The sequence below is a fragment of the Crocuta crocuta genome, unplaced genomic scaffold (assembly GCF_008692635.1).
Source record: "Crocuta crocuta isolate KB4526 unplaced genomic scaffold, BGI_CrCroc_1.0 scaffold127, whole genome shotgun sequence".
NCBI classification, from domain to species: Eukaryota; Metazoa; Chordata; class Mammalia; order Carnivora; family Hyaenidae; genus Crocuta; species Crocuta crocuta.
In genome coordinates, this window is record NW_027532008.1 from 2,570,922 (window position 1) to 2,581,666 (window position 10,745).

At 54.5% G+C, this 10,745-nt stretch overlaps 1 protein-coding gene across 4 annotated transcripts in view; it reads left to right on the forward strand.

Annotated features, from left to right (window-relative positions):
• The first annotated feature begins 6,312 nt into the window (after positions 1–6,312).
• Positions 6,313–10,745, forward strand: part of CD164L2 (CD164 molecule like 2) — a 5,681-nt gene continuing 1,248 nt past the window's right edge. Inside the window, exons 1-7 of one of the 4 annotated variants that reach the window (XM_077775655.1) lie at positions 6,313–6,460; positions 6,927–7,094; positions 7,190–7,261; positions 7,857–7,901; positions 9,463–9,607; positions 9,878–9,893; positions 10,155–10,482. In XM_077775655.1, the coding sequence (XP_077631781.1) occupies positions 6,373–6,460; positions 6,927–7,094; positions 7,190–7,261; positions 7,857–7,901; positions 9,463–9,607; positions 9,878–9,893 (534 nt within the window). In that variant the 5' untranslated portion in view covers positions 6,313–6,372 and the 3' untranslated portion in view covers positions 10,155–10,482. Of the gene's footprint in view, positions 6,461–6,926; positions 7,095–7,189; positions 7,262–7,856; positions 7,902–9,462; positions 9,612–9,877; positions 9,894–10,154; positions 10,483–10,745 lie in introns of those variants that run through there. The other 3 variants (XM_077775656.1, XM_077775654.1, XM_077775657.1) reach the window with 3 other exon arrangements.

Here is a 10,745-nt window from a genome sequence, read left to right on the forward strand (position 1 = left end):
AATCGGCCCGCGCTGTCCTTGACGCGGCGCCCTCTGCGGGCCGGGGTTTCGGGGGACGCTGGTGGGAGACTCTCGGAGAAGTCGCAGGGAGGCTGCGGGCGATACGTAGGGAGAGCAGAAAGGGGCCCCGGAAAGGCTGTGGCCTGATGGGACCCTCAGGTGGCAGAGACGGACGGAATTGGGGTGACGGAGACCGAGTGATGAAGCTGAATGGGCGTCCTCGGCGAGGATGACGAGGGTTGCCCAGATGATTGGGCCCTGAGGAGATGGTGACAGCAGAACGAGGGAGCAGGGAAGTGGGTGGCAGCGACAGTATGAGCATGGTGACAGGATCTTGGAGGATGGTGGCCATGGGACGCTGCCATAGAAAGGGAAGCCCCCAGGGCAACCATAGCAGTGTCAGGTGACTGACATGATGGGGTTCAGGGATCCCAGGGTGGCAGAGGCCTTGGTGAGGGAAAGGGAAGATAGAGTGTCCAGATGACAGGAGTTCGGGTCATCATGACCCTGTCACAAGTGCTGAGGTACCGAGGTGACAAAACAAAGAGAAGAGGGTTGTAAGGTCCTGGAATGAAGTGACCAGGTGACTGTGGTGAACGGGCCCCAGGGTGAGAGGGACAGGGTAGATGGTCTAGACTGACAGTGACCAGGCAGGTGAGTTGCTGTCAGGGCAGGTCCTCGTGATGTGGGGGCTGGAATAAGGAGTTGGGTGACGTCACTCATGTCAGCCCAATAGCGCCCTCCCAGCACGGGAGGGGCGGGTCTGGCATGAANAAGAACTTGGACGCAGAAAACCTGGCAGCTCAGTCCCCTGGGCAGGCCCCTCTTGATCTCCCCGTCTTAGGCATCCTGGTTTGGGGGTGGGTGTGCACGGAGAAGGGGCTCCGTCTTCCCGGGCCCTGCCCGTCCTTTGTCCCAGGGACATACACCATGCCAGCTGACTTTCCCAGATGTGACAGATGTGCCCAGGGGGAGAGGAACTGGCTGCTTCTCCTTCTGTCTCTAGCTTTGATCCTCAGTGGAACCATCCAGGCCTGTGGGATGGGGGTGGAGGGAGGGGTCAGGTTAGCCGTTAAGGAAGCCACAGGGCCTATTGGGAGGGCCTGGCACGATATCAGCACCAGCTGTGTGGGCTACCAAGAGTCTGCCTGGCAGCAGGAGGCACCTGGGAGGCATAGGTATGCAGGTAATAATCGAAGTTCTAGGGGCAGATGATATCATGCAGGGGCGGGAGCAGAGAATGAGGAGAAAAGCCCCAGGGAACATGGCCACTGAGGGCACAACCTGTGGATGAGGGTGTCCTTGCAAAGTTCTTCCCTCTGCCTAGAACCCCTTCACTTCATTCAGGCCTCTGCCTTCAAGTCTCTTCTTCTTCCCTGATGTCTGTCCTAGATTACCCCTCCCCCCATCACACTTCTCCCACTTTCCTTGATTTCTTGTTTTTCAGGGCACTAAGCACTCCTTAAATTATATGTTTATTCATGTATTCCTATTTTACTACAGGTCAGCCCCACCACAATATAAGCTTCACGAAGGTAGAGACTTTGTTCTGTTCTGTGCGGAGAACAGAACCTGACATATAATAGGTGTTCTACAAATACTTGTTGATTGGATGGTTAAAGTAAAAAGCAGCGTCAAGAGAAAGAGGAGATGAATGATAGGCACACTTGCAAGAAAGGTAGGGTCGCCATAGAGAGAGAATGCAGGGCCATCAGTCCTTCAGACTCAGGTGAGGTGTCTGCTCTCTCCCCCCTCAGACCTGGGTCCCAACAACCACCCAGGGGGTATGGGTAAAGAGGCTGGGAGGTTGGCAGGAAAGAGTGGTATGAGGGACTATCTTCTGTCATTCTTTTTTTTTTTTTTTTTTTTTTTTTTTTTTTTTGNGAGCACGGGAGGGTCAGAGAGAGAGGGAGACACGGAATCTGAAACCGGCTCCAGGCTCTGAGCTGCCCGCACAGAGCCCGACGCAGGGCTCAAACTCACCAACTTCGAGATCATGGCCTGAGCCGAAGTCAGACGCTTAACCAACTGAGCCACCCAGGCACCCCTGTCTTCTGTCCTTCTGAGTAAAGTTATAGTTCTTCAAACTTTTTTTTCACAAATAAACATTAAAAAGGCGCCTGGGTGCTTCAGTCAGTTACGCTCCCAACTCTTGATTTCGATTCAGGTCGTGATCTCATGGGTTCATGAGATTGAGCCCCGCATTGGGCTCTTTGCTGACAGTGCAGAGCCTGCTTAGGATTCTCTCCTTTCTCTCTGCCCCTCCCCTGTTCACTCACTTGCATTCTCCCCCCGCCCCCACCTCAAAATAAATAACTAGAGGCACCTGGGTGGCTCAGCCGGTTAAGCAGCCCACTCTTGTTCTCGGCTCAGGTCATGATCTTGCGGTTAGTGGGTTTGAGCCCCACATCAGGCTGTGCACTCACAGTGTGGATCGGCTTGGGATTCTCTGTCTCCCCTCCTTCTCTGCCCCTCCCCCACTTCCGCATGCGCACATGCACGCGCTCTCTCAGACATTAAAAAAAGGAAAAAATTTTCATAGCTTATTAATCCTCTCACGAAAAGTCTGCACAATCACCACAGGCAGTCATTGCAGAATCTTTACTACTTGTTTTTGTCTACACCAACATTGATCTGTATGGCGACCTGACTTTCTTCATTCTGTTCTCATGTGCTATTCGCTGCTTTCTTGAGGTCTTTTTCTTCTCATGCGGACCAGGTTTTGCAAGGCTATCTTTGGGTTAATTTTTCTTTGCATAATCCAAGGAATTGTAAATCATGCCCAAGCCCATTGTGCCACCACCAAAATGGGCTCTGACTCGAAATATAAAGATGACATTTGGGGCGCCTGGGTGGCTCAGTGGGTTAAGCGTCGGACTTAGGCTTGGGTTGTGATCTCGCAATTGGTGAGCTCCAGCCCTGCGTCGGGCTCAGTGCTGACAGCTCACAGCCTGGAGCTTGCTTTGGATTCTCTCTCTCTCAAATAAATAAACATTAAAAAAAAATTTTTTTAAAGATGACATCTGGTATAGTCTTGTACATTTGGCTAGTTTTTCTCAAAGTTATGCTTAGGTACTGTTTCCTTCTCCGGGTGAAGAACGTCAGTAACCATGTTTCCACTGAAGTAGTTGGTTGGCTGGACGTCTTGATCCATAGAGTTACAATGTCATTCAAGATGGAAGTTGATCCTCAGGCAACCAGGAAGGAAAAGAGCGCAGTGATATTTCTAGTCACAAGAAACTCCAGAGACCCGGGGCGCCTGGGTGGCTTAGTCGGTTAAGCATCCGACTTTCGCTTAAGTCATGATCTCGCGGTTCATGGGTTCGAGCCCCGCGTCGGGCTCTGTGCTGACTGCCAGCTCAGAGCCTGGAGCCTGTTTCAGTCTGTGACTCCTCTCTCTCTGACCCTCCCCTGCTCACACTGTCTCTCTCTCTCTCTCCTAGAAATAAATAAAACATTAAAAAAATTTTTTTTTAAATTAAAAAAAAAAAAAAGAAACTCCAGAGACCCAAGAAACTCAAGCGAAGTTACAGATTTTCACATGGGCACTCTCTCCATGCTCCAAACTGCCCTATGTCAAAGGAACAATGGAAGCCATCACTGCCAACTGGGTCTCTCTTCCCTAAAGGGCTCCTATCTGCAGCCCTTCCTCTTCTTTCCTCCTCATGCCCTCTGCCATACCTCCTTGCTTCCTTCCCACCACTGATACCCTGTCCAGTCCTTCCCACCTACCAGGTGCCAGACTAGATCCCAGGGCTTACCACAGCCCTGCATCCCCATTTCATAGATGAGGTCTAAAGAAGCTGAAGGACTTGCCCCAAATCACACAGTAGATGGCAGAGCTGGGATCTGAAACCAGTGTGTGTGTAACCAAATCCACTGTGCCTTCCATTCTATCCTAAACAACACCATCTCCCCCTGAAGGGGCGGGGAGTGAAGTTTAACCAGGGCTGACAATACCTGCAGTTCCCCAGGTGACCACCAGATGGCTGTGAGCACTAGCCTCCAGGTAAGACTTCTTCCTTTACCATTGTCTCTTCAATCTGGGGAATCCCATGGGCCTAGGCTCTCATGGGAGATGTATGTGTGTCTGAGGCACAGATAACAATCACACAAGCTCCCTGCCTGAGCCCCAAGGATCTGGGCATCGTCAGTACACACATTCTTAGCACAGACCCATTTGTTCATTCAGCCAGTATTCACTGAAAATTCCCCGGGGTTTGAGTGGGTGCTATGGCCAAAGACACGATCTGGCCACATTCCTGCATTTTATTTCTCTCTCTTTAAAAAAAAAAAAAAGTAAGTAAACTCCATGCCACACATGGGGCTCAAACTCACAACCCTGAGATCAAGAGTTGCATGCCCTACCACCTGAGCCAAACAGTCACCCCCACATCCCTGTATTTTCAACATGCAATAAATATTTGTTGAGCATTGTGCCATTTTCCAGGCATGGTTCTAGCACAGAGGATACAGCAATGAACAAAAATCTTTGGCTTCTTCACAGAGCTTCCATTCTGATGGGGGAAAGATGGACCATCTATAAATAGACACTTAATATGATATTAACTAGGGGGCCCTTGAGGGGCTCACAGACCAGAAGGACAAACGTACACAGTCACAACATGATACAATATGGCTATTTAATAAACACCTACTTAGCCCTTACGTGTATGGGGAACTAACTACAGGAGAAGATAAACATGGTTTCTCCCTTCATAGAAATTATAGCCTAGGAAACAAAAGAGTAATTCATTATACATATGATACACATCCTGAAGGAAAAAGGAACTAGCATGTAGAATAACCAGGAGCTGTCTTTTAAGTAGCGAGGTCATGGAACAAGACATTTGAAGAGAAAAAAGAAGAGTTTCAAGGAGAAGGCAAGGCAGTATGAAGTCTCTGAAAAGGGAGAGTTGATGTGGCTGAGACAGAGAAAGGGGGTGGAAATGAGATCTTGGTGTCCATTCAGGGGCTTCCCTGAGTGGGGAAGAGAAACAGGGCAGTTTCAGAGGCCTGAGGCAGACTCAGGTGGAGGTGCCCACGAAGCAGATGGACCCACTGGACCCTGGGCTCACATCCTGACCCCCCTCTTTTTAACCATGTGCCCCCGAGCAGGTGATTTTGCTTTTTTTAACTTTATTTATTTTTAGTAATCTCTACATCCAATATGGGGCTTGAACTCACGACCCCGAGATCGAGAGCCACTTGCTCTTCTGCCTGAGCCAGCCAGGTGCCCCAGATTTTACCTCCAAAGCTCACAGATTGGGGCTAACAAAACCCATGCCTAGAGGGTAGTTGTGGACATTAAGTGAGAAGCTGCAAGTAACAGCTCTTAGTGGAATGTATATCCTGCGAATAATAAGAGGTCAATAGTGTGAACTATGTATTATAGTTACAGGTGGCAGCTGGGGAGGAAGCTGGAGCTGGAGATATGAGACCTGATAGCTTTCAGATGGGAACTAATGGCAGAGGAATGGCCAAAATGGCCCCAGGTGGGTGGGGATGGGGGTGGACTAAGGCTCAGGAAAGAACCAGGCCACCGGGGAAGAAGAGAGGGAAAGAGGAAAAGCAGCATCAGAGAAAGGAAAGAAAGAGAGTAGACATGAAAAGAGGGGGGAAAGAAAAAGAGGAGGCGCAGTCTGAGGAACCTGGGAAGTACCCACAGAGGGGGAAGAACCAGAAGAAGCGGGTGCCAGGGCAGGAGTTGAGGCTCTGAGGAAAAGTCTGTGTAAAGTTCCAAACGGCCTACTAATAATGAAACCAGAGGGTGTGGTGGGTTGGAGGCAGACGTGGGAGGCTGAGGGGCAGAAGAGAGTAGGATGCCAGGGGTGAAGCAAGGTGGGCAGCCAGAGCCTAGGGGCCAGCTGAAGCCAGTCCCCCAGTCGTGGGGCGTGGTTGGTGGGGTTCTTTCGACAAAGACCGGTCTGCGTGGAAGTGATTACACTTGGAATCGATTTTGCCACTGTGACCTCCCGCCTACCCATTCATCTTTTCTGAGCCCTATTTCCTCACCTGTGAAGTAGGGATAATAATTCTCTACTGAGCAGAGCCTTCCTGTAGCTGTTGGTGGGGGCTCCCAGGGCCAGGTGTGCTGCTAGCGTTAGATCCCTCCCCCTTTTGTCCGAGCCCCGCCCCAGATCGCCGAACTGAGTTCCACCCGGCGGCGCCCGTTAGCCACGCCCCTACCTGGCCCCGCCTCCGACGATCGGGCCCCACCCCGGCGGCGCCACTGGCTCCGCCCCCGGAATGGCCACGCCCACCCGGCCACGCCCAGGTTGCCTGGGTCTCGCTCCCCACAGCCCAGCGGAGCCGAGTCCGGGAGGGACGCATTTCACCAGCTCTCCGCTGACCCCCAGCCCCGCCCCGCCCATGGCCGCGCCGGGACCCAGCGCCTTACGGGCCGCGCTCTGTGGTGGCTGCTGCTGCCTCCTCCTGTGTGCCCAGCTCGCTATGGCTGGTAACGCGGACCAGAGTCTGGTTGAGGGCCCAGCCCGGGCAGGGGGAGCGGGTCCTTCACCCAGCCGCCTGTTCTGGAGCAGTCTGGGCTGGGGTTGGGGGACAGGAGGGGACTTTCCAGACGAGTTCGGGGCTCTAGGGGTGGTTGAAGGGGCTTCTAGCCCTGTGTGGAGAGCTACGAGTATGTCATAGGCTCCAGGCGTTCGGGATTACGGGCTTCAGGTGTGTCTGACGGCAGGCAGCAGCTCCACATGTGTCAGGGAACCCCAGGTGTATGCACAGGAGGGGGACTCTGGGTGAATGCGGGGAAGGTTGGGGGGGGTGTAACCATGTGTTTGTGGAAACTCCAGGTGTGTAGTGGGGCTTAGGGGATCCAGGTGAGTGTATGTGTGCAAAGGGGTGAGAGCCACAGTAGTGGGGAAGGGGGGCGCTGCAGCTCAGTTTCAAGGGCTTGCTCCCACTCCCAGGTAAAGGAGCTCGAGGCTTTGGGCGGGGAGCCTTGCTCCGCATGAACATCTGGCCAGCTGTCCAGGGGCCCTGCAAACAGTTCAAGCTCTGTGAGCATTGTGTGGAGGGGCACAAAGCACACAACATCTCGGGCTGTGTGTGGGAGCAGTGTCAGGCAGAAGAACCAGGTATGGAGTTGGGCCCTCCCCAAGTGCCCCCAGTTCTGCACCTCAGAGCCTTGGCCTCTCTCCCCAGATCTCTCCCTGACACCTTCTCCCACCAGGACACTGTGTGGCCCGAGCTGAGGTGGTCAAGGAAGGTTGCTCTGTCTACAACCGCTCAGAGTCGTGTCCAGGTAAGGGGACTCCCGCTGACTTAAGTTGGAGAGAGGAGACTGAGGTGTCCCCAAGCCAGAGCCCGCCCTTCTGGAAGGCAATCAGCCTCTCTCCAGGGTCTCCAGTGACTCCAGGGTCTGGGGACTTAGGAGCCCTGAAAAGGGATGATATCATCTGTATCTGGGAGGAGACTGTGCCCACGAACACCTGGGTCCACTTGCATTTCTGTCTTTAGCTCGCTGAGAAGTCCCTTCCCCTTTCTGGCCTGTTTTCCCATCTGAAAACTGGCACGGCCAGGGGGTCCAGGACAGATGTGTAGAGGGGATGGAGGAGATATCTTGTCCAATTTAAAACACAGGACTTCAGAATCAGAAGTTCAGAAGGGAGTGGGGGTGGGGAGGGCTTTTTGGAGGGAGGGCAACAGAGATGGCCATTAAAGGCAGAGATGGAGAGAGAGCTGTGTGAACTAAGGCTTGAAAGTATGTCAGGTGGACCTGGACCTGGAACAGGGAGCCTGATCTGAGTCAGAAGTCCAGCTGTTGGCCTGGGCTGGGGTCTTGGTGGGACTCAGGGAATGGGAGGGCTGGTTTAGTATGGGTTCCCTTGTCTTTCCAGCTGCCCACCACCACCCCACCTATGAACCAAAGGCGGTCACAACAGGTAGGTGCTACCTGGGAGAATGGTAGCGGCGGGAGGACTAGAGGTGCCAGACAAGACAGAGCTGGGCTCAGGCACCACATGCTCTGTGACCTCAGCCCTGTGACTTCTCCTGCTGACAAGGAGAAGTTTCCACATCTGTAAAATGGGCTGGGTAATACCTCACAGAGTTGCCGCAAGGATTTTATGAGCAGGTGCACCGCGCCTAGTTCAGTGTCTGACACATAGAAACAATCAGGAAATCAGGAAATAATGGTTCCCGCCCCCTCCCCCAGCACCACCAGCTCTGGGAGCTCAGGCTGACCCTCTCAGGACCTGCCCTTGGTGTTGAAGGGTGTGTGGTTCAGGTTGCCAATGAGATGTAGCTCAGTGACTACCTACCTACTGCACACCCCCAACCCCAGGTCCAGAGAGGGTCTCAAAGCAGGCTCCTGGCAGAGCAGAAGCAAGAACTCTGCCCCTCGGTTCCCACTGCCCCTCAGGGCCTGCAGGTCACCCCGCTTGGTAGGGATGGCTGCAGAGGCTTTTGGTTAATTAAAGCCAGAAACTTGATCTTGGAGGCTGAATTATTGATGACCCAGCTCCCTCCAGCTAAGCCCCAGATCGGCCTTGGGCAGCTCATTTCTTCCCTCTCCTCCTGCCCCAGTATCCTTCTCTGGGGCTCCCTGAGCTGTAGCTGGGACCCCCTTTGCCCTTCATATTCTCCGATCCCCTTACACAAGCTGTACCCCTCCAGGAGGTGGACCCAGCTCCTAGCTGGCCCCCTCTCCACTGCCCCAGAATGACCTACCCCCTGCCCTGCCCTGCCACCTGGCCTAGGGCCTGAAATCGAATCCCTGGTGGGAGTTGATGGCTAACATGGCACAGCTGGGAGGCACCCAGACAGCTTGGGAACATGGGCCCTAAGACAGGGCAGGGAAAGAGGTCAGGGGATGCTGTGAGACTGGCTCTGTCTTAACTGTGAGGTGACTGGACAAGTCTCACCCCCAGAACCCAGCTTCTCCTTCTGACTTACATCATCTAGTCTCCATTGACTCGCTTGGTAAGGTGTGGGCCTCCCCTTCTTCCTTCTCTAAGGGCTCTGATGTTGGGTGACTCCAGGGTCTGGGGACTTCGGAGTCCTGAAAAGGGACTATGTCATCTGTATCTGGGCTTTGAACCCTGAGACCCGAGGCCAAAAGAAACTCTGAGCAGAAGGGCTCCAGATGCCCTAATTCTGGGTCTACACTTACCCTACCTGGCCAGTGTGGGGTAGGGGGGCTGGAAGGGAGCTCATTGCTATCAGGACCATGTGATCCTGAGGCCCAGAGAGGATGTGAAAGACAGCAAGCCACGGAGCAATTGGGAGCAGAGCCAGGGCTGGAGCCAAGGCCTCACCTTCCCCTGCCAGACACTGCCCCTCCCACCACGTGCTTCCCAGCTGCCCACAGGATCCTTGCTCAAGGCCGCCTGCTGTTCAAGGCTCCCATTGTGAGGACTGGGGCCTCCAGGTGACCTGTGCTGGTTATTGGGGTAGGGCTAGGATCCGGGTCCCCAGTGGCCTGCTATGACCTGCACCCTGCAGGGAGCCCCCCGGTCCCTGAGGCCCGCGGTCCTGGCTTTGATGGGGCCAGCTTCGTTGGGGGCGTCGTGCTCGTGCTGAGCCTGCAGGCAGCGGCCTTCTTCGTCTTGCGCTTCCTCAAGGCCAAGGACAGCACCTACCAGACACTGTGAGTACCTGGCCCGCCAGCAGGGTCCCAGCTCCCTTCCCCCACCCCACTCTTGCCCTTTGGGTCCCCTTTAGTGCCAGTGCACTGGCGTCTCAATGGGGCAGCACGAGGGGCAGTGTCTTCCTCCCAAAGTCACCCATGTGAGCCACACTTCTCCTCAACTTGTGGGGTTCTCTCTGCCCCTTGGTGGCTGGGGCCGGGACTCAGCCTGAGCCCTGTGTCTGAGAGCCCGACTGAGCCCATCTGTCTTTTCCCTCATGCTGCCAGCAGAGAGGAGAACCAGTAGGTGAGAGCCCAGGCAAGCCTTCGTTCTGCAGCTCTGTGGCCGCAGGCAGGAGCCTGGGATGTGTGTGCGGTTTGGTTTTCCTCTAGGAAGGGGAGCTGCCCTGAGGGCCCCCGTGTGCCGTGTGTGCGGTGGGGCGGGTTGCTGCAGCCTCCATTAAAGTATGCTCTTCCGGCCACTGCCTGCTTCCTGGGGGTGGGGGTCCTCAGCCCCAGCTGAGGCAGGGCCACTGGCCTGAGTGCCCTCTCTGTCTGGCCTCTGCAGCATCTGACCCCCTTCAGGCCTGGATTCCACCCTGAGGGGAAGGAGGATGAAGAGGCTGCCCTCTTGACCCCCTTGTAGAGGCGCTGGGGGCGGGACAAACTTTGGCCACCAATTTCTGGCCCCTGTGGGCATTAAACAGGCTCAGTGCCTGACAGCTGACATCCCCTCCTGTCCTGGGCCTGGTACCTGCAGCTGAGAGCATCCTTCAACCACCTCCCGTCTTATCCATCATCCCTATGGGCCCCCTGCCTGGCACGGGCTCTGTGCCTGCCTCCTCCCATCCACCTGGCGGGGCACTGCCCTCCAAATAAAGGAATTCTCTCCAGCACTGTGCTTCACGTCCTGTGCCTTGGGCTGTGTGGATTTGTTGGGGCTGGGGTGCAGCTGTTGTCCTCTCCTTAATGAGAATGCAACCTTGGACTGTTACCGTCATCTTTTAAAATATTTTCATTTGTCATATGTGTTTAACGTGGCTCTCTCGGCTCCTAAAGGTAGGTCTCTGCCCCAGTGCCAAGGTGGAGAGGCCCCGAGGCCTCAACAGCCCTTTATGTACTTGTGGCCTTCCTCACTGGGGCCATCTTGGAAAGCCCC